Raw genomic sequence first — 26871 nt, forward strand, 5'->3', positions numbered from 1 at the left:
ATAGAGCCAACCGTCACGGATGCGGCAATACCAACTATGTCTATTTTATTAATTTTTTACAAAAATTTTTAATTCCTTACTTGGGGATTTTTTTTTTTTTTACATATAAAACCTTTTTTTATTTTACACTTTGCGTCCCCCATAAGGTCATACAAGAGCTCTGGGGGACATTTAACTTTACTTTTACTATTTATTTCTCCTGTAACTTGGGCTTACATAGTAGCCCCACCAAGTTACAGGGAAAATACACCCCCCAGAGAGGCTGTACAGCCTCAGTGCAGGGCTGATCGAGGTCTGTGAAAGACCTGACAGCTCCTGCACTCATCTGGCTCCGGCGGCCACATGACCGCCGGGCCAGAACGGGAAGCGCATAGTGCTCGGCCAGTGCTGTGTATGCAACGATCTAGAAGGCAGGGACATCTGGGAACTGTTCCTGCCTTCTCTCTTCGTCACTGACAGCGGGCAACCCGATCTACAGCTGCACAATTAGCGTTCAGCTGTGATCTCTGAATGGACGTTCAGAAACGTCCAAAGATAGAGAACCACCTCCCGGACGTTTATAGTCAACGGGCGGACGGGAGGTGGTTAAAAAAATAAACACGTTTTATTGGAAAAGTAGTAAAACGTAAAAAGAAATAAATATATATATATATATATATATATATTTATTTGGTATCACTGTAATCATACTCACTCAGAGAATAAAGATATTATGTTATTTATACCAAAAAATAAACGCCGTAAAATTTATAACGTAAAAACGCAGTGGCAGTATTGCCGTTTTTCCCATGTCCCTCCCAGAAACAGTTAATAAAAGTTAAATCAGAAAGTTATGTTTACCCCAAAATGGCACCATTAAAAACTACAACTTGTCCCACAAAAAACAAGCCCTCATAAAGCTACATAGACATAAAAGTTAAAGTTATAGCTCTTGGAACAGGATGGAGAAAAAAAGGAAAAGTGCTTGGTCACTAAGGCCCAAAACAGGCTGGTCACTAAGGGGTTAAGGGCTCATGCACACAAACATTTTTTGTCTTTTTTCTTTACGCCGTATGCAGAACCATTAATTTCAACGGTGTTACAAAAAAATAAATGACTGTGCGTTCATTATCTAGATCTCCACAATAGAAGAAAATGCATGTGCTATTCTTGTCCGGTTTGCAGACAAGGCAGGCATTGTTACAATGGATCTGCAAGAACCCTAGGGCTAGGTTCACACTGAGGATTGTTGGTGCTTTTTCATGAAGGGGTTTTGAACACAGTTTCTGGTGCGGTTTTGGCGAGGGTTTTTATTCCTGACCATTTTCAATGGAAATTCTGGACATGAAATCAGCGTCAGAGATGGACAGGACACTTTCTGCCATGGCGTTTGAAAACCGCATGCAGAAAACAAGCTCCGTATAGTTTAACATGCACACCCAAAATACTATGAGCGTTTACGGTGCGGAATCCCAGCAACGACAAATAATGCACGCCCGGAATACTCCGCCCGATAACCGCGAGAAAAGGCACCAAGAAACTAAACCATCACTGCGCCACAGACAGTATGCCGTACGGCGGGTTCGTGGCTTTTCTGTGCACCATTTTCTATAATAACTCCACATCGAAACACACGATAAGCAAGTTCCTCAATTACAAAATGGCCGCTGCCTTATCTAATCGCCGTTCTCTCACAGGAAGAGGGGCGCGCGCGTGCTGTCGGGTAACGAGACCAAAGCCTGCTGTTGGGTGGTGAACGGAAGTGGCCAAGTAGTTGACCAATCGTTGTCTAGAACGCCAACGACTCGGCCCAATCAGCGACGTCCACTTGTGAGCCCCGCCTTTCCCTTTCACTTGGCTGGCGAACAGCTCCGGTAGTTGCCATTTTGTGTTGCTCGCGCGTGAGGGTGGAAGGTGAGTGTTACGTAGCAGATGCTGGGGGCATAGTCCTATGTAATGGCGGCTTGTGACTAGGCAGGGGGCGAGGAGAGCTGTGTAATGGCGCGCGCAGGGCTCCAGGTTGGGGCGGGTGTGCCGTCCACCTGTATTCATGGTGATGGAGTCCTTGCTGCAGCCCCCTGCTGCTGTCCTGTAATGGCTGTAGCCCCGGGCGCCTGGTACCAAGTCTTCTGCCTGCAGACGGTTGTTATGATCGCTGTGCTGTGCCTGTTGGGAAGAAGCTGTATGGACAGGCTTTCTGTTACCTTCTCTACCAGCATGCCTGAAGAGAGCCGGGCTACTTTCACACTGGCGTTTTGGCTTTCCCTTTGTGAGATCCGTTCAGGGCTCAGCGGCCCAAAACTATCCGTTCAGCCCCAATGCTTTCTGAATGGATAAGGATCCGTGCAGAGTGCATCAGTTTAGCTGCGTTTGGTCTCCGTTCCGCTTTTGAAGTGGGCACTAAAACGCAGCTTGCAGCGTTTTGGTGTCCGCCTGACGATGCGGAACCAGACGGATCAGTGTTGATTTACAATGTAAGTCAATGGGGACGGATCCGTTTTCATTGACACAATATGGTGCAATTGAAAACGGATCCGTCCCCCATTGACTCAATGTAAGTTAAGACTGATCCGTTTTGATGTATTTTTTTAAAGAATGATGCAAACAGATCCGTTCTGAACGGATACAAGCGTTTGCATTATCGGTGCTGATCCGTCTGTGCAGATAGATACAAGACGCATCTGCACCGAACGCAGGTGTGAAAGTAGCCTTATCTGAACGGATCCGCACAAGACACAAGTGTGAAAGTAGCCACTAGCATTTTTGCTGGCTCCGGTTGTATTATCTTTAACATATTTTTAACATTGTGAAACAGATCCGTCATGAACTCCATTGAAAGTCAATGGGGACGGATCCGTTTTCTATTGTGCCAGAGAAATCTGATCCATCCCTGTTGACTTGCATTGGGAGTCATGACGGATCCGTCTTGCTCCGCATCCCAGGACGGAAAGCAAAATACAACATGCTGCGGTTTTCTCTCCGGTCTGGGAAACTCAGTAAAAGCAGTGCATTTTGGAGTGTTCCGTTTTGTTCCCATTTACCTATGAATGAGAACAAAACTGAAGCGTTTTTTTCTTGTATTGAGCCCCTATGACGGAACTCAATATCGGAAAACTTTAAAGAGGTTCTCTGGGCTTCACTTTTTTTTTTTTTTTGGGGCTATTACATGCTAACCTATGGAGGAAAGATTATTGGTCACATACTTACCTTCCAGAGTGCAGCCGTTCTTAAGATCTGCTCCTGGTAACGTGATCCCTCCAGATGGCTTTTCTTTGCTTCCGGCCGAAGTTCGTCGTCTTATCTTCCTGTCTTCTCTTCATTTCTCCAGCAGGAGACGGATTGTCACGAGTGACGTCACCGCCTCCTGCTGGAGAAAGCTCCGGGCGGCCGTCTTCACAGCGCACTAGGCTGAATGTGCATGTGGAGAGGCGGCCGCTCTGTCGTACAGGCTTCAATGTGAAACCTGTACTGACTCCTGCACAGCGCAATGTAAGCGCTGTGCAGGAGTGGCAGCATAGCAGCCACAGAGGCTGATCGCTATGCTGTTCATGTCACAGGGGCATACTTGCTACTACAGGTTAACCCGCCAATCAGACAATCCTAATGCCGTCTGACAAGTTCTGATCTGCGGCGATCAGAACATTCTAAAATGTTTATATATTCCCCTGCAGCCGTCAATATGTGCCCCCTCCTCATTTTATGGATGGCTGGGCACGCAATCCCCTCCCGCACATCTTCAGGATGACCGAGCGGTTCGCAGAGTGTCGGCATACAGCTGACACTCAGCTTGAAACAGCTGATGTCAGCCGTTTAACCCCTTCCATGCCACAGTCTATAGGGACTGCTGTATGAAAGGGGTTAACAGGGAGGGAGCTCTCTCCCATCGGCCGCTGCTGTGCCGTTGCAGCCATCCGATACTTGACAAGATCACAGAGGGAAGGGGCTCCCTCATCAGCCGCTGCTCTGTTGTGGCAGCGTCCGATGGTTACCATGGCAACCGGATACCTTCACAGGCTTCTAGCTTGCCAAGGTATAGCTAAGCCGGATCAGGCTTCTGCTATAGGCAGCAGCCGGATCAGGCTAGTGTAAAGTCACAGTACACTATATAGTGTACTGTAGGGTAGCCGCACCTTTGTCACTGATTAAAAAAATAAAATACACTCCACATGTTAGATATCACCACGTCCGTAACAACCTGATCTCTGAAAGGGTCATGTTACTTTCCCCGCACGGTAAACGCCATAACAAAAAATAATAAACTATGATGAAGTTAAAATTTTGCCCACTTCACTTCCCCCCCCAAAAATGTGATCAAAGTCGTATGTACGCCAAAATGGTACCTATCAAACAGTCGCCTCATCTCGCAAAAAACGAGCGAGATAAATATAAAAAAGTATACATATTAGGTATTGTCGCGTCCGTAAGAACCTGCTCTATAAAAATATCACATGACCTAACCCCTCAGTTGAACATCTAAAAATAAAAACGGTATAAAAAGCTATTTTTCTTCAAAACTACTATTATTGTGCTAAAATGAAATAATAATAAAAAGTTGACATATTGGGTATCGCCGCATCCGTAAGAACCTCCTCTATAAAATATCGCATGACTTAACCTATAAGGTGAACACATAAAAAAAAGCTATTTTTTGTCACCTTACATCGCAAAAAGTATAATACCAAGCGATCAAAAAGTCATATGCACCCCAAAATAATACCAATCAAACCGTCATCTTATCCCCAAAAAATTGTATTAGGTTAGTACAATAAAAAGGTATCCCTGCATATCGCTATGTATTGTTCCTAGAGTCGCCACTGCACAAGGGGGCAATGGTTGGCACAATAGTGGAACTGGATGGCACTGTGATGGGGGCGCTGTGGATGGCACTGTTTTTTGGAGTCCCATTGAGTTCTGTCTTTCGCTGAACTGACATACGGGTGTGGAAAGCACATGGATGTTAGCAGAGTGTTTTTTTACATTCGTAGGTCAGTTCCAGTAAAGACAGAACATGTCCTATTCTGGTCTTCAAAATGAGGACCTCAGATCCATAGAACTCAATGGAACTGCAAAAAATGTGGATTTCAAAATAAATACGGTTGTGTGAATAAAGGTTAAGGGCTCTTTCACACCTGCGTTATTGTCTTCCGGCATAGAGTTCCGTCGTCGGGGCTCTATGCCGGAAGAATCCTGATCAGGATTATCCTAATGCATTCTGAATGGAGTGAAATCCGTTCAGGATGCATCAGGATGTCTTCAGTAACGGAACGTTTTTTGGCCGGAGAAAATACCGCAGCATGCTGCGCTTTTTGCTCCGGCCAAAAAAACCGAAGACTTGCCTGCCGCAAGGCCGGATCCGGAATGAATGCCCATTGAAAGGCATTGATCCGGATCCGGCCTTAAGCTAAACGAACGTTGTTTAGCCTTTTTAGAGTGGATACGACGTTTAGCCTTTTTAGAGTGGTTACCATGGCTGCCGGGACGCTAAAGTCCTGCAGCCATGGTAAAGGGGAGCGGGGGAGCAGCATACTTACCATCCGTGCGACTCCCGGGGCGCTCCAGAGTGACGTCAGGGCGCCCCAGGCGCATGGATGACGTGATCGCATGGCACGTCATCCATGCGCATGGGGCGCTCTGACGTCATTCTGGAGCGCCCCGGGAGCCGCGCGGATGGTAAGTATACCGCTCCCCCGTTCCTACTATGGCAACCAGGACTTTAATAGCATCCTGGCTGCCATAGTAACACTGAACGCATTTTGAAGACGGATCCGTCTTCAAATGCTTTCAGTACACTTGCGTTTTTCCGGATCCGGCGTGTAATTCCGGCAAGTGGAGTACACACCGGATCCGGACAACGCAAGTGTGAAAGAGGCCTTAGATACACAGCTCAGCAGGTTTTATGTTACTAAATGGAATTAGATACACACTTCAGCAGGCAGTATTGCACACAATAGGATGTGTATCAGGCACACATACAGGATAGGATTAGATACAAGTATGATTGGATACGCTTGCTGATTCCAGCTGTTTATCGCACTGTGGAGATGGTGAGGGAAGAGCCTGCAGACGGTCAGTGATGGGACTAGATACACAGCTCAGCAGGCTGTATCACACAGGATAGGATTAGATACAGATGTGAGGGCAGAGCCTGTGGACGGTCTGTAATGGGATTTAGACACTGAGTGAGAAGTAGATTCCTGTCTGTGCAGAAAGATGGACACAGGAGTTATAGGAGTAGCTGCTGCAGACAGAGCAGATTGGGGGCGTGTCCAGCCTGTGACTCATCTCTGTGCAGCCAGGATTGTGTATCAATAAAGTTATGTATTCAACAAAACAAGAAGGGGAGAAAGTAAACAGATCTGCCTGGATAGTCTGATGTCTTCCAGGGGGGAAGGAAAGCTCAGACATGAAAAACAGGTATTGGGGGCATATGTAGTAGGCATGGTGAAGGGTGTAAGGAGCACATAAAAATAATTTTGATTTTGGGACCGGACAACCTCTTTAACGCTAGTGTGAAAGTACCCTAAGGGTCCATTTACACGTCCGTTGTTTCTTTCCTGATCTGTTCCGTTTTTTGCGGAACAGATCTGGACCAGTTCTGTACCCATTCATTTTCAATGGGTCCTGAAAAAAATCGGACAGCACAATGTCCGATTTTTTTATTTTTTCAGGACCCATTGAAAATGAATGGGTACAGAACTGGTCCAGATCTGTTCCGCAAAAAACGGAACAGATCAGGAAAGAAACAACGGATGTGTGAATGGACCCTAAGGCTCCATTCACACGTCTGCAACGTGTTTTGCGGATACCCGGATCCGCAAAACACGGAAAGCGGCAATGTGCGTTCTGCATTTTGCGGACCGTACATTGCCGGCACTAATAGAATATTCCTGTTCTTGTCCGCAATTGCGGACAAGAATAGGACATGTTCTATTTTTTTGCGGAAACGGAAGCACGGATGCGGAGGTGCGGATCCGCAAATGTGGATGCGGACAGCACATTCCGGCCCCATTGAAAATGAATGGGTCTGCACCGTTCTGCAAAATTGCGGAACAGATGCGGATCCATTTTGCGGATGTGTGAATGGACCCTTAGTCTGGTAGGATGTGCGTGGCTTTTAGTGGTTTTAGTGGCAATCTCACCACTTATGCTGGAGAAGTGCACATTTGTCCTTTTTTTTCAGATTTTTGTTGCCTTTTGGCCATCAGAGCAGTGTACAATAGGGTGTGGTGTGTTTTTTAAAGAGAGACAAATTAATGGTTGAGAGGATGGATCAGGGGGTAGGGTTCTAGCGATGCCAAAATTTAGTTCTTCTTTCGATACCATAAAAAAGTATTGCGACACTTGATACCACGCAAAAAAGACGTGTGCGATCTGCGTTTTATGGACCACCCGACCCATAATCAAACAGTCCTATCCTATTTTTTTTCTGTTACGGTGTTCACCGCATAGGAGTTTTTTATATTTTAATAGTTTGGACTTTTCGGACGTGGCAATATGTGATATGTGATATGTTTATTTGTTTATATATTTTATATGTAAAATTGGGAAAAGGGTTGATTTAGGGTACTTTCACACTAGCATTTTTGTTTTCCGGTATTGAGTTCCGTCACAGGAAAAAAAATCTGTTTTATCCTAATGCATTCTGAATGGAGTGCATTCTGTTCAGGATGCATCAGTTAAGTTCCTTTTACGTTTTTTGTACGGAGAAAATACCGCAGCATGCTGCAGTTTTCTCTCCGGCCCAAAATACTGATCACTTGCCGGATCCAGCATTAAGTGTATTAGTGCAGGCAAAACGGATCTGTCTTTCCCGTCTGTGCATGCACAGACTTTTAAAAATGCAAAAAATTAATACTGGATCTGTTTTTGCAGATGACACTGGAGAGATATTGATAACCTATCTTGAGGATAGGCCATCAGTATCAGATCGCCGGGCGTCCGACTCCAGGAATCCCCACCGATTAGCTGTATGAAAAGTATGCAGCGCTGATACAAGCACTGCCTTCTCGGCTCTGTTTACCTGCTTGCCACAGTAATTGCAGCGGTGAGCAGGTGTAATTACAAGTATGATGTCCCCATTCACTTCTATAGGACAACTCCGTCTGTACAATTGAATACTACACAGCCGTCCCATAGAAATGAATGGGGACGCTGTACTTGTAATGACACCTGCTCACCACTGCAACTGCTGCGCCAAGCAGCTAAACAGAGCAGAGAAGGCAGCGCTTGTACGAACACTGCCTTCTCATCAAACAGCTGAAAGGCAGCGTTGCCGGCTGTCGGATAGGTCATCAATAGTAAAAGGCAGACAACCCTTTTAACCGTCCATGTGACTGTACCCTAATCCTGTCATACTGTGTATTAACTATTTACCTATTTAGAATTATTTCCGTTCTCCATAACTGATGGCTTGTAATCTCTCTTTAAAGCTCGTCAAGATGGTGAAACTTTTTATTGGGAACATCCCACCTGAGGCGACACCGGGAGAACTGAAGACACTGTTTGAGCAGTATGGAAAAGTTACGGAGTGTGATATCATCACAAATTATGGCTTTGTCCACATGGAAGACAAAAAGTCGGCTGACGAGGCAGTTGCAAATCTGAACCAATATCAGTTGCATAATGTATGCATTAATGTGGAACACAGCAGGGGCAAGCCAAAAGCGTCAACCAAGCTTCATGTCAGTAGCCTTAGCCCTGACTGCACCAGTGATGAGTTGCGTGAAAAATTTGAGCAGTATGGCGCGGTCTTGGAATGTGATATTGTGAAGGATTTCGCCTTTGTTCACATGGAGAAAGCTGAGGAAGCACTTGAAGCCATCAGAAATCTAAACAACCATGATTTTAAAGGTGAAAAATAAGAGTTGGGGTATTTATGAAATTGAGTAGCCAGTTGGTTTTGGGGTACTTGCACACGACAGTGTAGTTTTGTGGATTTTTCCAGTCAAATTTTCGTGCTGCGTTTGTGCACCAAAATCTGCATGTTACTTGTGGATTTTGTGACAGATTTGGCCCAGATATCACGTTTTGCAAAAGATGAAATCTGTACTGATTTGCAATTGACATGCTGGAGACGTGATTTCCTCACCGTTTACGTGAGATTTTGAAAATCTCATATTAGGCTACTTTCACTCACGTTTGGTGCGGATCCGTCATGGATCTGCACAAATGCATCCGTTCAGATAATACAACCGCATGCATCCGTTTAGAATGGATCTGTTTGTATTATCTTTAACATAGCCAAGACGGATCCGTCTTGAACACCATTGAAAGTCAATGGAGGACGGATCCGTTTTCTATTGTGCCAGATTGTCATGGAAAACGGATCCTTTCGGCTCAGTTTTCTTCAGATGGACACAAAAACCTTGCAAGCAGCGTTTTGTTGTCTGCCTCCAAAGCGGAATGGTGACTGAACTGATGCGTTCTGAGCGGATCCTTTTCTATTCAGAATGCTTTAGGGCAAAACTGATCCGTTTTGGAGCGCTTGTGAGAGCCCTGAACGGATCTCAAACGGAAAGCTAAAACGCCAGTGTGAAAGTAGCCTTAGTTGGTACTGTATTATGCCACAGATTTTCCTGTTTAACCCTTAGGATACTGGAGGTACTTTTGCTTAAAATTTTCTTCCCTATTTTCCGTGAGCCATGACTTTTTTATATTTCCGGTCACATAGCTGTATCCGGGCTTATTTTTTGCGGGACAGGTTGTACTTTCTAATGCCACCACTAATTATGGCATAAAATGTAGTGGGAAGCGGTAAAAAAAAAAAAAAATCCAAATGGGGTGGAATTCCACCACCGTTTTATGGGTTTTGTTCCCACTGCATTTCTTTACGGCAAAACTGATTTGTTTCCTCAATCTCTGGGTCAGTATGATTACAACGATACCCCATATGTGTAGGTTTTTTATGTCTAAATAGTGTAAAAATACATTTCAACTTTGGTTAAAAAAAAAGTTTTGTTTACATAACCATATTCTAACCCCCATAACTTTTTATACTTAGGTCTACTGAGCTGTTTAGGGGCTCATTTTTTGCGGAACAATCAGTAGTTTTTGATACCTACCATTTTGGCGTGCGTGTGACTTTTTGATCACATTTTATTAAATTTTTTGGGGTAAGAGAAGCAATGAAAAATAGCAAATTGACCATTTTGACTTTTCCACCGTATTGGTATTTTTTTTAAAAATCTTTTAATAGTACAGGCGTTTTTGGTCCCGATGATACCAATGATGTTTAAATTTATTGTTAATTAGGTATTTCATTTTTAATTATAGGAAAGGGGGGTGATTACATTTTTTAATATTTTTTTTAACTTTTATTACATTTTTGTGATCATTTTGAAGCTCATAGATGAGCCTATAAATGTTTTTTTTTTTCTTTTTAATTTTTGATATTTTTTTAATTGACATTTAAACCCTCATTTGCTAATTTCTTATCCTGGCCTGCAATCTGGTGGCAAAATACAAATTGCAGCATGAACACTTTCAGCCTCATGAGCATCAGCTGTTTACACATCGCTCTGTGCTAGTAGCGAAGGGGTTAATTTGCAGCATGGCAGAAACCTATTTGCTCTGGTTTTTGCTTTTGGTCTTCAGTCTTGCAGCGCTTATAGGAGGTAGCCGTGACAGGAGCTGCTGCACATGCATTTCTATGCGCACTCCGGCGATCCCAGCTGCCAGAGTGGAGGGCTACTGAGCAAGCGCAGCCTCTGCTGCTGAATTGCAGTGATGGCCGTAACCCCTAGAAAAGAGCATTGTATAATGGGAGACAAAATTGGCTGATACAAGATGAGGTAATGTGGACAGTGTGCATTAGTAAGTGGATTATATTACCGATATGTACATAAAGGGGTTATCTCACTTGAGAAAATTATATTTAAGTGTTCTAATCTGAAATCCTGGCCTGCTTTTTACTCCACTTCTAAGAATGGTGAGGCTAACCAAATGTCACAAAAAATGTGCACAAGTCTCACATGCAGACATCACTTGCGTCATATTAATGCCACATAACTGGCGTAGCAGACTTAAATTACTTCCCCCTATATACATATAAATCTAGGGGGGGTCATTTATCAGCTCTGCTATGTCAGTTTTGTGGCATAATTTGCAAGAGATCCTTGCGTGCAACCTTTGGTCAGATCTTGTGATATTTTTGGGCCAATTCTCGGCATTGTCTGCTGGCAGGAACACGCGACTGCAGGTGTAAAAATCCTAAGTCTCATTTTTAAAAAGTCTCCACGCCAGGTAAGACTGTCCCCCAGTGTACTTTAATATACATGGATGTACATTACATTATATAAATTGGGCTCAACCTCACAAAATATAGAGTGGCTAAAACTGACACCCAAACCACCACAAATGATAAATTCCACCTTAGGCTTCATATCAGTATATTTAAACTATCTTTTTAAGCCAGACAATCACCAGAAAAATTCCAGCATCTACTAAGACAGTGAGGTTTTTGTCTCTTTAAAGGCTATGTACACCTTTTGGGACTTTTTTGTTTGTTATAGCTTTGAAAAATACATTTTCAAATTAGTCTTAAAGGGAACCTGTCACCGGTATTTGGGGTATAGAGTTGAGGACATGGGTTGCCAGATGGCCGCTAGCACATCCGCGATACCTAGTCCCTATGACATAGCTCTGTGTGCTTTTGTGTATAAAAACCGATTTGATACATATGCAAATTAACCTGAGATGAGTCAGAGCTTGAAAATATGACTCTTCTCTGGTCACACAAGTAAGATGACTTTTTTTTATTTTTCAATTTTTTTTTTTTTTTTACACAATAAGCTATGGGGACTGGGTATTGCGGATGTGCTACCGGCCATCTAGCAACCCATGTCCTCAGCTCTATACACAAAATCCCGGTGACAGGTTCTCTTTAAAAATATGGAGTCCTTTTTTCTGTACAGAGCTGGGATGCTCTAGTAGCAGCCTCTGGATTTTCTCTCTTCCCTCAGTTGGGGTGCTGAAGGACTCCTAATCTTTGCTCTCCCTAGGCTTCTTATCTCTGCTCTCTGACCTTTAGTAACACTAATTATAGCTCAGTTCTTAACTTACTGATAAGATGTGCCTTAAATAAGTGTTTATGACCCCTTAGTAGTTTGGAGATAAAGTTTTAGATGACCTTGGAGATAAAGTTTTAGATGACGGCTAGAAAAAATATTAACCCCTTGTGACACAACGGCTCAGTATTTTTAATAAAGGCCAATTGCAAAAAAAAAATTTAGCCAAAAATGAGTAAAATGCCATCTACAAAATTGCCCCCGGAGGTGTACATAGCCTTAAAAACCAACCGGGAACATCATGGACACTGGAATACCTATGCATTTTAGGTCTAATAGTGACCCTTACTCATGACATGAAATTATTGGTTCTCTGTATAATTTTATTTAATAGAGAATGGCGTTACTAGCAAATTTCTAAATTACTTCAATTTAAAAATACGCATGTATCTACCTGAAAAAAGTTGTACAGTCATGGCAACTAGAGGTCTCACTTCCACATTAGTTGCAGCCCCACTACCTGTTATAAGGCAAAATACACTCCTTGGTAAAAGACCCAGAAAATGAAAGTGGGGTGTATCAGAGCTAGGTAATGTCGATGATAAAAGAACTGCTTCTAAACATCACCGGAGCTCCCTGCTTTTCTGTCTGATTTTATCCCTCATCAACTTTCTAGAAGAAAACATAGTGGGAAGTGAGGTTACTGGGTATAGTACTGGCAGAAAGGAGACACCCCTTGCTTGTGAGTGAAATGCATCTAGCTGTACAGCTGAAACGGGAATATTATGGCTGAAAGACTTTAGGGAAGCCCAAACATAACTGTTCCTTTACAGTAGTAATTGTATAATGTCTGTGCTTCTTTGCACAAACCTTTTTTTTTTTTTTTTTTTTTATCACGACTAACCAATAGCTCATTACCAAATTAGTTGACAAAGTAATTGGTTGCTAAACAGTTGCATTTTTATGCTCTATCATTAAACCAACTGGGGTTCACATGTGAGCAGTGACATGGCTGGTTCAATGACTGAGCGACAAGCGCATTTGTTTTAGTAACCAATTACACGTCATTTGATAATGAAAAGCTATTGGTTATTTGTCATTTTTAATTGGTTCTGAATTCTGTATGATTTTATGCCATGAGGAAGGGCCACTATTAGACGCAAAGGTGTTCAATTGTCCATGATGTTTCCCCCCCCCCCCCTTACATTAATCAGCCTGCTCGTGTCTCCAGGGTCAGATTTGTCTGACTTCTGTATGGCTGCCTAGGTTATAAAGCTGTGATTAAGGGAACAACCACATGTGACATAAAAGCTGGTTTCTTTGCAGAGGAATTTTAACTGGAAAATCTGCAGCATTACAGAAATCGCATCGACATGATGCGTGAACGGACTTGCGCTATGCGTTCTCAATCTGCAGCACATCAATTTCACCTGCAGATATCAAGGTTCGCAATGCAGAAGATAAAAGCAAAGTCCCGCTCTGATTCCAGCAGCAGTGTCGCCACAAAAAACAGCCCAACTCGTGCAGATTTTGGCCTGGTCCATTGCAAATTTGCTGCGGACTCTGTACACATGGCTCCATGTGTACTGCAGTCAATCATACGGAAAGCAGATGAAGAAATTGTTCCTTTTAATAACAATGGGCATATCTCTCCTTGCTCTCCCAGTAAAGGCACCTTCACATAACTGGCGCCTTGAACATTCTTTACTGAGAATTAGAGGGCCTTTCATGTGTTTTTTTTTTTGTTTAGATAAATGCCTTTTTTGCGGAGTACCCCCTGCTGATGCTGCCACCCTGCCTGTTTTTTTTTTTAAATATCGCTCCTGTGCCCCCAGCAGTCTTCCCGCTCAGTATGCTAATACTAAGCATCGGTACAGAGAGGAGACGACGCCAGGGTTTCTCAATGGGCGTCTCCATCTTCCTGGCTGTGCTGCGATCCAATCACAGCGGAGAGCGTCACAGCCAGGGAGGAGAAAAACTCGCCTCGCAAGGAAAGGTATTTATCTAAACAAAACCAAAAAAAAATAATTACTAAAGGCAGGGAAGATGTTCAGGTAACAAAACAAGTTATACTAGCCCGTTCAATCCACCACTCTGGTTCTCCTGGCCAGGGTTTGAGTACATGACTGCTGCAGCCAGTCGCTGGCCTCGGGTATACAGCACGAGGTATCTGAGGCAAGTGATTGACTGCAGTGGACATGTGGGGCATACAGGGATGTAAACTAAGCCTGGCTTGGAGTAGAGGGGGATTAAACTGGCGAGTATAACATCTTGTTAATGGGAATGTGTTCTCCGAAAGTGGCCTATTGTTTAAAGAGAACCTTTCACTAGAATAAAAAAAATGTAAACTAACTATACAGACACGTAGAGCGGCGCCCAAGGATCTCCCTGCACTTACTGTTATACCTGGGCGCTGCTCCGTTCTCCCGTTATAGCCGCCGGTATCTTCATAGTTGGGCTCCACCCAGTTGAACCTGCCGGCGTCTCATTCTCCCAGGCTGTAGCGCTGCCATTGGCCAGATCCCTGGGCGCCCCTCTCTACGTGTCTGTATAGTTAGTTTAGATTTTTTATTCTAGTGAAAGGTCCTCTTTAAATCACGTTTTTATGTTAAAAAATTTTATTAAAAAAACACCCATTCGCAGAGTTTATTTGGCAAGTAACACCTCTGTATAGATGAGACAGGATCCCCCCCCCCTCCTAGGTTCTGTCTCCTCCCTCTTGACCTGCACAGGTCACAGAGCATGCCTAGAAAGCTCTCCTGTAGAAGTCAATGGGTTCAGCTCCAGACTATTGTCTATGTCCCATGTAGCTGCTTTCAAGACAGGAAGTCTTGACATATTTTAGGCCCAGTGGCCAGTGTGAAAACTGCAGGATTTTATAAACATTATTTTTCTTTTTTTTTAAGGGAACCTGTCATCAACGTTAGGCCTCATGTACACGACAAATTGTGCGTCCGCAAAAAAACGGATGCGGCATCAGTTTTTTTTTTTTGGGAGGATCCCTTTTTTTCCCCCACAGATCCCTTGTAATAAATGCATATCCTTGTCCAATGTGAAAAAAGTAGGACATGCACAATTTTTTTTTCTGAAGGGAAAAGCCGACAACGCATGCGGAACACAAACTGATGAACAATCAGCATTTTTTTGCTGAACCATTGAAATGAATAGGTCCCCATCCTATCCGCAAAAAAAAACAACGAACGGAGGCCAAGAAAAACAACTGTCGTGTGCACGAGGCCTTATGCTGACCTTACCCGGGACAGTATAAAGTAGCGACAGAAATGCTGATGTCAGCGGTGTGTCACTTATGAGCTAATAGTAAGTGGTTGCCGAGAACCAGCTTTATGATCATTGCAGCCCAGGCCTTGACAAGAGTCAAATCTACTTAAGAGTCATGGTTATTCATAATTTCCTGAACTCTCACCCATCTGCTGATGATTGGAAGTTCTCTCCCAGAGAGAGAGGGAGAACAACTGTCTCTACTTTATGCTGCCTTTTAGTATGGGAAACATAAAGTTGATGACAGGTTCCGTTTAAATGTAGATCGTGACATGGAAAAATCTCGCCAAACATTTCTAAAAATACGTTTTTAGCATAATGTGATTTACAAAATAGGTCATTTTCTTACAACACCTTCCCTGCTTCTGCCTGGCCAGCTTTTGATAAACTCTGACAACTTTTTAAGATTGCTTTTACATGCGGTACATCGCGCCGTTTTTTTAAAGATGTTATAAATCTAGTTCTTAATTTTACTACTTCCGTGACCATGGGGAAGATTCCAAGAAGTTTATCTTTGGTGAGTAAATCATTCCTTACATCAGTGCTGGACAAATCCCAGCAGCCAGGTAGCAAATGTACCCTTTTCAGTTGTGGTCTATGGGAGTTCTTACCGTCTGAAAAAAAAGTCTTGGTGCTACTTAAATTGGTTGACTCTGCTTTATATGATGCAGTACTGTAGCACAATGCATTTGGCTCCAATGTTATATACTGTACAAGTCTGATCAGTAAAATAAGTTGCCATTCATTTAAAGAAAAACTCCTGCAAAAACATTTATTCTGACCTTCTTCTAGAAAGCTACATGATGTAATCTGTAGTGAAGATAATCTTTTTATCAGTGACTGTATCTGTGAGTTATAACCTCCCTTCTGTTCCTCAGCTGTCATGTGACCAGAACTGACTTTCCAAATAAAACCGCATCAGTTTCTCTGTTCCTATGGGAGCTCACTCTCAGTCTCCTAGGAATGAATAAAGAAGTGACTGACTTCCTGTTGTGTATCAGTTTGAGATCAAAGTTGGTTACATGACACAGTTGAGGATAAGAAGGGATGTTATAACTCCCAAATACAATCGCTGGAAAGATTACATCATGGAGCTTTCTAGCAAGTCAGAGAATAACATTTTTTGCAGGAGTTCTACTTTAAGTAAAAGCAATAGTAAATGGGCACATCATTGGGTGGTAGTCCATGTTTTTAAGACTAGTCACTTCCTTTACAGAATGATTTGGGTTCTCTTATATCCACATGAGGGGTCAGATATAATTTTCAAGTTTAGATTCACCTGTTGAGTCTACGCTGATGTCTGCAAATGCCATATAAAAATTGAATGGGAGTTACAGATATACAATAAGTACCACAACCTCCTCAAGCAGCTGATCGGCGGTGTCCCTGGTGTTTGACACCCACAAATCACATGAGGCCAATGATTGACCGCATTGGCGCATGTAACACCATCCGGAAGTGAGGTGTAATTTTCTCTATACAGAATACATGGCCTCTGTAAACTGTAGTACTCCATATTTAGTAGGCACATCTGTAAGGACACGTACTGTCCTAGCTGAAACCTCAAAACCTGTATTACTTTCCGATTTTTTGGGAGATGATCGCTGGCAGTGTGATACTGCCTCCGGTGAACAAGAAAACGCTCAGTCGGGCAATACAAATCTTTTGGCATTGTTTGTAGGATGATGCTAACAACGATCTGCTGCCGACAAGCAACTGCAGTTTGGGGACAAGTGGCACAGCGATCGCTCCTCACCATGCTGTGGAGAAGATTGCTGCATGTTATAGCAGCAGTCTCCACCACTAGCGAGCAGGCAATTGTCGGGAGGGAACGCTTCCTTCTTGACAATAGTCTGTCACATTGGGATGTGTAATACAACCTTAGTCAGTCTACTAGATTTTTTTTTTTATCTTTTTTTTTTTTTTTATGCTTTTGCCACAGTCCTGGTAAATGTAATTGTTTGATAATATTCGCCAAGTGTAAGTTTCTTAGAGCATGTAAATTAAGGATTTTCAGGGAATCCATTTGGAGAAGTGTCTCTAAAAGCTTTACATATCCATAACTGTCATTTTAATTTGTTCAGTGGTTTAATGTAACGTTTATAGTTGGTCATATTAGTACTTGAGGGAGCTGTCCTGACTTCTCATCACCAACCCTTGTTGGTTGTTGTTGCTCTTTTGAAGGCAAACGGATGCACGTTCAGCTCTCTACGAGTCGTCTGCGAGTCACCCCGGGGATGGGAGACCGAAGTCGGTGTTATCGTTGCGGGAAGGATGGCCACTGGTCCGGTGTGTGCCCATTAGACCAAATGTCTGAGGAGATGGATCTGGCGTCGCCCTACGGTCATGACCCTTTCTCAGATCCTTATGTCCCTATGCGCAATGCGGCGGCTGCTGCTGCCTACGCCGAGCGTATGTATTATGAACGGGAACGACGCAATCTCTTTGACTACTACCACCGCTATCGCATACGCCCCTCATCCTATGATGCCTATGTGGACCGTCGGCTGCCTCCTCTTCCCCCTACAACAGTGTCCACTCTAACACAGAGAAAACGACTGGAACCCTCTCCATACGAGAGGCATATGTTACCACCTCCTCCTCCTTCACTTCCCAGCTATTACGCACGAGAGCGAAGCCCAATACGACGCCCTACTACAACCGCCGCTGTGGATGAATATGTATCTGATCGCAGGTTAGCCCCTACTCTGCGTAACCCTCTCTATGAATCCCCACGATACATGCGGAATACCTACGATGAACGTTCGCGGTATTACTAAGCTGAGGAGGTGAGGTTTTTTAATTTTCCCCTTTCGTGACATTTTACTTAAGTTAATCTAGCCTTTTCCATTCTGTCTTTTTTTTTAATCTTCTTTGGGGCAGTGTTTTTCCTTACTAAATAGGGGTTTAGTTGACTGTGTTAGACAGTTCTAGTCTTTTTGTAGAGAGAGCATTAGAACTGTAGCGGCTCCTGAGTCATCGCTTGCATGTGAAAAGAACATGCGTTTTTAGGATTAAGAAAGTATCTATGGTAATGTAAAATCCCCTCCATTTGCTGGCTTACACTTGCAGGTAAGTGATAATAATTAATTTTGCAAGGTTCAGAAGAGGTGATTTTAATGAGGTTGGATTGGTGTGTTGTACCACCTTCTTTGACAAAAAATAGGCGGACGTTTATTAAGCCTGGTGTTTGACTTAAATCTACACCAGCCCCCTTGCCGGTATTTGGTGTGGAAATTGATAAATAAGTCAGTCCGTCCTGCTTCCACACCCACGCCCCCTTTTTCTCAGTAGCGGGGAAAAGTCAAAGATTGCGTGCAACATACTCTGACTTTAATACACCACTATTGTGGCTAATGTTATTAGACATCCCCCATAATGTTCCTAGCTGAGATTATGGAAAGCTTTACTTTTGTACCCATCAAGGCTGTTTTTGTGTGTGCGTTTTTGATTTTTGACCTATTGTCACTCGTATGTGTGTGGGGTTAACCAGAATACTTTTCGGAGATGATTGTTTTAAAGCAGATGGCCAAAATTGAAACTCCTCTCACAATCGGACACTCATCTCCTATTATTTAAAGGGAATGTCATGAGAAAATGAGTCATGTTAAATATATTTTTAAAGAATTTTTGGTGATCTTTTAAATTTTCCATGTCACCATCGGTATTTAAAGAAAACTTAAATCCTGTGGATTTTGCTCTGGCCGCTAAAACTATTAGGCGACACGTCTTAGTCTGTGTAGGTGACTTTTCAGTAGTCTTTGAATCATCACAGACAGAATTAACAATGACAAATATCACCTCTATATAGATAACACTAAATGCTGTTTACAGCACATCAGACAAAATGGCCACCCCCGTAATCCTCTTCAGGAAATAGAATTGAAAACAAATCAGAAGTTAAAAACGGATTAGAAAAAAAGCATGTTTGTCACGGTCTGGTTTTAACTGGCCGAAATAAAATTAAAGGAGACATTCCCTTTAAGTTTTTTTTAATCATTCATGGGAGTGTGATGTATTTATACTTTAAAGAAAAAACATTTGTGGCATCAGTGGGATAATCCTCAAATATTGTATGCAAATACTGCAATTTTCTACTTTTTTTTTTTTTTTTGTATTTTAGGTAAGATATTTTCTCGCTCCGCCGTGGTCTCCAGTCGCGTTTGCAATAAAACGTTTTCGACCGAACTTCAAAAATGCACCATCCCAACGTTTTCTTTTCTTTCGTAAAAAATAAGTGTCCATAGGGTTAAATGTAGTTTTACATTTCTTCATGTTTAGTTTCGTAGATCGCCATGAAAAGGTGTTCTTGGATGCGTTAAATCGTGATAATTTCTGAAGGACCACAACATGAGTTCGTTTTCCAAACAAGCACACTGTCAGCCCCAAGTATAAATAGAAATCATTTCAGCATACTTGAATCATTGACCTTTATTACCCCATTACATAATTTTTATTTTTTATTCGGATAACGTAGTATGTGTATATATTCTTTTTTTATATATAATTTCGTTTACTGCATTCATATGGCTTAATTCACAATCTGCTACAAATCCAAACCCTTTATAGGTTGTTTGTAGTTTATGGTGATTGGAGTCAGGTCACTATTTTTCAGTGAAATGGCCTGTTTAAGGACCAGATCTGACAGTGTGGTAGGCGACACCCATCTGCGGCAGTCAATCGCTGTATGGTTTTGATGTAAACTCGACCACCGTGGGTGGAGCAAGGCTTTGCTGTATGTGACCAGCACCGCCTGGTCTTAACCTAAGGCCCATACTGTTGCCTTGCTACATAATTAAGTAGGCTTATGCTTTCCCCCAAATGTTTAAACTCTCAGTCCAATAAATAGTTTAAAATATCAATGTGAAGAGAATACCGGGTTGTGTGTATGGTCTATTTAAATACATCTTACTAACTGTACTTCTTGTAAGCTCTTTTTTTAGGAATTCATATTTCATGTATTAGTTCTTCTACCATAGTAAATGTGGCTAAGAGAAAGTAACGTGTGCAGTAAATCTGTTCAGAAAATGTAATCTTGCTTGTATGAAGCTATATATGCTAACATTTGGCTTTTTTTTTTTCCCTAAATAAAGAGCTGTTTTGAAAAGGTTTGTGTTTTTATTTTGCAATTTAACTGCTTAGTTTCAAAGGAACCTTAAAGGAAAATTACAAAAACTTGGCACATTCTGTTCACCCATAAGGTTTTATACTGCAACATATAGTTATGAAACAAGGTTTCACCAAATGACTATGGGGCAGGGTAGAAGTTGATTTCTATGCCAGGGTAACTACGGCTAAAACGGCAAATGTTTATTCGGGCAGATTCTGTCAAATATAGCAATGATGTGAACGCAGCCTAAGAGCCCTGCACAAAATCTGATTCCTGCTACACAGTCCAGTGTCTAAGATTTATGACCAAAATGTGTTCATAAATCATAGTATGTTAGACTACTGTTTATTCTATAGAGTATCTTCATGTGGCTTCCAAAACTCTGATGGTGGAATATGCCCAAATATTAATATTGGCAAATAACGACCTGTATACATGTTTGTGGTTTGCTTGGGACATACACATTTGGAGCCATAAAGGTGTTTAAAAAATAAAAAACTTGCAGTGCGCCCTCCCCACTTCGTTCTCGTAGGTGCGGATCCCAGAGGTGCTAGCAATATGCACTTATTGTATATGATAGGAAAACCCCCTTAGCACGGAAGCGGACAGTATATGGCTACAGATGGCTCTGGATAGATTGGAGGTAGATTAGTGAATTTCATATTTTGAAATTTGTTCACGCAAAAGCGGGATTGTGTTATGGATTCTGTTACCACGGACCATAACGCAATTCTATGACGGAATGCCTTTAGAGGCATTCCGTCATAATAGAAGTCTATGGGCTGCAAAACGGATCAGTCCCGTTTCCGTTATGCTTGGGAGTCCTCTCCTGCATAACTGAAACGAGACAGATCCGTTATGCAGGCCATAGACTTCTATTACGACGGAATGCCTCTAAAGGCATTCTGTCATAGAATTCCATAGCACAATTCTGCTTTTACCACCAAACTAAGCATGAACGAATTTCGGAACATGAAATTCACTGTTCTCTTATTGGAGGCTTGGGCAGATAAGTGGCAGGTGATGTGTAACACTAACAAATGTAAGGTTATGCTCATGGGAAGGAAAAATACATGTCACTAGTACATACTAAATGGTAAAACACTGGGGAACACTGACATGGAAAAGGACTTAGGAATTTTAGTGGACAGCAAACTAAGCTGCAAAAACCAGTGTCGGGCAGCTGCTGCCAAGGCTAAGATAATGGGTTGCATCAAAAGGGGCATATATGCCCGTGATGAGAACATAGTCCTGCCACTTTACAAATTGCTAGTCAGACCACACATGGAGTATTGTGTACAGTTCTGGGTTCCAGTGAACAAGGCAGAAATAGCAGAGGGTCCAGAGAAGAGCAACTAAAATAACTGGAATGGGTGGACTTCAGTACCCAGGAAGATTATCAAAATTGGGGTTATTCACTTTAGAAAAAAGACTAAAGGACGATCTAATAACTATTGTGGGGATGTGTACAGTAGAAGTGCTGGGAGGTGTGTATATCCCACCCAGATACCTCAGCTGGGTGAGAAAACAGAAATCCAGATTCAGCAAAGTGTAGTTTGCGGAGACCGTTTTTTGTCTAGATGGTCTGGGCTGGATTTCATGTGGACTGGGGGGATAGGTTTGGTAGTGGGAACCTCCAGTCCACACACTTCCACTACATGTATTGTCTTTTGCTGGAGGTGATTGCTGCTGCTATAATCACGGACGGATAAAACAAACCTCTGTGTATGACTTGGGGCCCTTGCACATGACCGTATGCCCTCCGAGATATACGGTCTGTGAGCGGGCCATATGTCCTGGAGCGGCATTGATCATGCACACAGCATCATAGATTACAATGATGCTGTGGATATGATCTTATGAGTGCGGGACTATAGTTCCGCGGCTGGACCGACACGTACACGGCATCATTGTAATCTATTATGCTGTGTGTGCATGATCAATGCCGCTCCGGGACATATGGAACATATATCTCTGAGGGCATACAATTGTGTGCAAGGGCCTTTAGATGGAGAAAGGCTGAGAGGCTCTGTGGGGTCTCGGCCAGGAGGGCTGAGGGCCCACGAGGCTTTGTAAAACCTTTAGGGGGCCCAGTGACTCCTACGGAAAGAGGTTGCACGGTCAGAGTTGGGAGGACTTCTGGACTATCTCCCCCACGGGTGCTGGTGTGGTCATACCCTGGAGGCTGCTGGACGTATGTGGCTGAGGAAGCCGGATCTAATCCCGTGTGTAAACGACTATAGGTGAAGTAGAGACAACACGTGTATTAGCCAGTTCCTAAACGGTCAGGTGCACTTTTTTGGACTGTTGTCAGAGATCTGTGATTGCGATCTCTTACACTATGTATAAATATATCAGGGGTCAGTACAGAGATCTATCCCATCATCTATTTATCCCCAGGACTGTAACTGGGACAAGGGGACATCCTCTGCGTCTGGAGGAAAGAAGGTTTGTACACAAGCATAGAAGAGGATTCTTTCTGGTAAGAGCAGTGAGACTGGAACTCTCTGCCTGAGGATGTGATAATGGGGAGTTCACTAAAAGAGTTCAAAAGGGACCTAGATGTATTTCTGGAGAGTAATAATTAGGGATGAGCGAATTACATAGCCTTTATGGAGATTCAGTGCTCTGCCTAAACCCCTACCTCCACAAAGTAATTGTAGAAAGCAGTTTACCATTTATAGTGCCCCCAATTATAATTATCCCCTAGAGTGGATCCAGTAGTAATAATGCCCCTATAGTTCCACCGTAATAAAGGGGAACGAATGGCAGAATCTAAACAATAAATTTAAGAATCTTGTGTGTCTGTTAGGCTACTTTCACACTAGCGTTCGGGTTTCCGTTCGTGAGCTCCGTTTGAAGGAGCTCACGAGCGGACCCGAACGCAGCCGTCCAGCCCTGATGCAGTCTGAATGGAGGCGGATCCGCTCAGACTGCATCAGTCTGGCGGCGTTCAGCCTCCGCTCCGCTCGCCTCCGCACGGACAGGCGGACAGCTGAACGCTGCTTGCAGCGTTCGGGTGTCCGCCTGGCCGTTCGGAGGCGTGCGGATCCGTCCAGACTTTCAATGTAAGTCAATGGGGACGGATCCGTTTGAAGATGCCACAATGTGGCTCAATCTTCAAGCGGATCCGTCCCCCATTGACTTTACATTGAAAGTCTGGACGGATCCGTCCCAGGCTATTTTCACACTTAGCTTTTTTTTGCTAATATAATGCAGACGGATCCGTTCTGAACGGAGCCTCCGTCTGCATTATTATGAGCGGATCCGTTCAGAACGGATCCGCCCGAACGCTAGTGTGAAAGTAGCCTTATTTGCTCGTTTTGTTAGATATCACAATTGCAGACCATGAAAAATAAACCAGAATTGTTCTTTCAGGCTGCAGCTATGTCTACTGCCCCTCTCATGCTGGTCCACGTAAGCCAGGAAATGTCGGAGAAGGGGGCTGGATTTACTGTTAACTTTTGTCTACACTGTGAAAGTGGCCATCTTAGGGAGATGTCACGTCACCGGTTTTTTTCTGTTCTGATCCGTCAGCAGTACAGAAAAAAAAATCCTGTGCAGATTTGGCAGCTGTATGAGCCACTTCTGTGTCAGATTTGTTTTCTTAGAAAAATAAAAGTACTGCTTATATCGGATGCCGAACATGCACAACTGATCCACAGGAACAGTTTTTCTTCCGACGGAACAGAAAAATGGAAAAATAATGGTGATGGGAACTTCTCTTCAGAACTATTTAGTGATGGTCATCATTACTCGAGCAAGTAAGGCTTTGTTCACATTATGGTTTTGTATTGACATACACCTTAATAAGCTGCGTCACACAGATGTCATACAGTGACATCTTTTGAAGATGCTAGAAAAGTGAAATTTCAGGTGCCGCTAGAGATTAATCTGGACACGTGGTTGTTTTTTTTACCCCTTAACTAGGGGTGGGTGATATGGCCTAAAATCTATATTGCGATATAATTTTAAACACGTGCGTCATATATCGTGATATTGTTTTCTATATTTGGGGGGGGGGGGGTGTTTAAACTATTATTTTTTTTTTTATTTTTTTTTTACTTTTTATTTATTAGCCCCCTTAAGGTCTAGAACCCTTGTCATATTCACCCTAATTGAGCTCTATTAGTGAATAGGACTTTACACACTCCCTGCTGCCCTGTGCATAGTGCACACAACAGCAGGGAGCTGATCCCCCTCCCCTAAACAGTGCCATCCACAGATCCCCCTCCCCTAAACAGTGCCATCCACAGATCCCCCTCCCCTAAACAGTGCCATCCACAGATCCCCCCCCCCCCCCTCCCCTAAACAGTGACACCCACAGATCCCCCTCACAGGAGCACATTTATAAACAGTAACTTTAACCAGCGACTCTTTACTTGTATACCTTACTCTGTCTTAGCTCCGGTAACAGCAGGCACTGCGGGTGGGTGGCCCTCACTCACTGACGTCACGCGCCTGCGCCACCTAGTGGGAGGAGCAGGCGCGTGACGTCAGTGAGTGAGCGCTGCCTGCTGTTACCGGAGCTAAGACAGAGTAAGGTATACAAGTAAAGAGTCGCTGGTTAAAGTTACTGTTTAGTTTATAAATGTGCTCCTGTGAGCGGCGTGGCCTGTATATTCTAACCCCCCAGGCAAGAGTCCCTGTCTCCATTGGAACGCCTGGTGGTTAGAATATACCTCCGGATTTGAGTTTTCACTGAGAATGTGAAAACTCAATGATTTACTGTCAGTCCCTCCCCTCCTCCTCCTCCTACTCTTTTCTCATTGGTGGTCAGCGGCAGCCGCGCACAGTGGGGAGGGAGGGATTCCCTCCTTCTCCACTTTGCCGGCTCAGGAGAACATGGTGCGCGCAGAGAGCACGATCATATTGCGGTCTGGTGATATGCTCAAAATCCATATTGTGGCACAAATTTATATTACATGTCGCCTATATCGCCCACCCCCTACCCTTAACACATAATGATGTGCATCATTATATGTAAGGGGTTGTATGATGCTGGCTGCTATGCTGAGCCTGCTCCATACATGGCCAGTGTTGGCTGTATAATACGGCAGGCATCCAGCTGCAATGACGCTAAACCCAGTCATTTGACACCTCAGATGCCACGTTCAATAGCGATTGCGGCATCTGTGGGGTTAGGCAGAGGGAGAGGCGCCCTTTACCTTCTGATCTGATCCCCTATTATCCTGCCATAATTCAACCCTTCTCCCAGAAATACCTACGCGTAGTGCTACGGACCCGTCACCTATTGCACTTTTGGAACTAGGCTCTTCCCTTTAGAATCTCTAAGGCCCAAGAGTCGTTACGAAGTTAGTATCCAAGATACTAGCGTAGGAGAGAAAACTATAATTGTGCCTTATTCGGATAATTTTCTCCTGGTCAGTCACACAGGAGAGTCTGAAAAGCCAGACATAAGGGGTGTTAGAATTACTGACCAATCTAGTTACATAGTAGAGTTGACATAAGAAATACCTCCATTAAGTTCAACCAAGGCATGGGTGGGGATGGTAATTAAGGGAAAGCAAGTCAGAAACTAGACTTACACATTTTTTCATGTTATTTATTGTATTTTTTTTTACTAGAACACTTTGTTGAGCACGAAAAAACAAATCGAAAAAAATGCTTTCATCTTATAGTCCACAGTCAGGACTATACAGTGCTTTGCCAGATCAGTGCGAGAGGAGGGTGTCTAAATGGAATGAAATTGATTAGTCAGGTTTGCTCCATTTCATCCCTGTTCACTAAGCTGGTGGCCCTTTTCAGAGATCCCGTTCCCATCTCATTCGTCCAATGCATTTGAACTATCAATTAGCTGATCTGAAATCCCTTCTCACACCTTACTGCCTGATGGTATATTTTGTGGATGATTAATACAGTAGTCTAGGACCTCCTTATACTTTATATAAAGCTTAACTTTTACTTATTTAAAACATCTAACATTGATACAAAAAGTGCTTGAAATATTCAGTAGTCCAGGTACAGTAACTGTTCAGATAACTCTGGCTAGGTATAGCAAATTGTGTCTTAAATACATCAGTGTAAGACGGAGCACAGGGTCCCCTGAGCTGGTGGTAATAATGGCCATTAAACATAAAATAGTTCCTAGTAAGGTTGAATTCTAGAAGGTCAAGAACAAATCTATTATGTGTTACCCTGTTGCTTACTGGACCCTTATAGTCTCAACGCATTTCACGGAGTCCTCCAGCTCAGGGAGCAGTATTTTTTTAGTGGCAAGGAAGCTTGCTACTGCCTTAAGACCCAGGTGATGAAGTATTGAACTATATAATGTTTCTATGTCACTTGAACTGGAGGGCATCTCACTAGATGATGAAATGCTTTTTGCGTCAATTGACGTAGAAGCATTATATAGTTCAATTCACCAGTACCTGGGTCTTAAGGTAGTAGCAAGATTCCTTGCCACTAGTAATACTGCTCCCTGATGAGCTGGAGGACTCAGTTAAACGTGTTGGAGGTTGCTCTTTTCAGGGAGGG

The 26871-nt window shown here is 43.2% G+C and overlaps 1 protein-coding gene across 2 annotated transcripts; it reads left to right on the forward strand.

Annotated features, from left to right (window-relative positions):
- Positions 1–1814: 1814 nt before the first annotated feature.
- Positions 1815–20370, forward strand: RBM4B (RNA binding motif protein 4B). 2 transcript variants are annotated; one of them, XM_044269467.1, is made up of 4 exons: positions 1815–1893; positions 8409–8829; positions 17448–18052; positions 19387–20370. In XM_044269467.1, the coding sequence occupies exons 2-3, from the start codon at positions 8418–8420 to the stop codon at positions 18041–18043; spliced, it is 1008 nt and encodes a 335-aa protein (XP_044125402.1). In that variant the 5' UTR covers positions 1815–1893; positions 8409–8417; the 3' UTR covers positions 18044–18052; positions 19387–20370. The 2 variants fall into 2 exon arrangements, with proteins under 2 accessions (XP_044125402.1, XP_044125403.1); XM_044269468.1 differs by lacking the exon at positions 17448–18052.
- Positions 20371–26871: the final 6501 nt, after the last annotated feature.

The sequence above is a fragment of the Bufo gargarizans genome, chromosome 10 (assembly GCF_014858855.1).
Source record: "Bufo gargarizans isolate SCDJY-AF-19 chromosome 10, ASM1485885v1, whole genome shotgun sequence".
Classification (NCBI taxonomy): Eukaryota; Metazoa; Chordata; class Amphibia; order Anura; family Bufonidae; genus Bufo; species Bufo gargarizans.

Bases quoted from the DNA above. Each gene is read 5' to 3' on its own strand.
- RBM4B (XM_044269467.1), top strand. From the start codon at position 8,418: ATGGTGAAACTTTTTATTGGGAACATCCCACCTGAGGCGACACCGGGA. The intron at 8,830-17,447 runs GTGAAAAATAAG...GCTCTTTTGAAG, and splicing joins AAACAACCATGATTTTAAAG to GCAAACGGATGCACGTTCAG.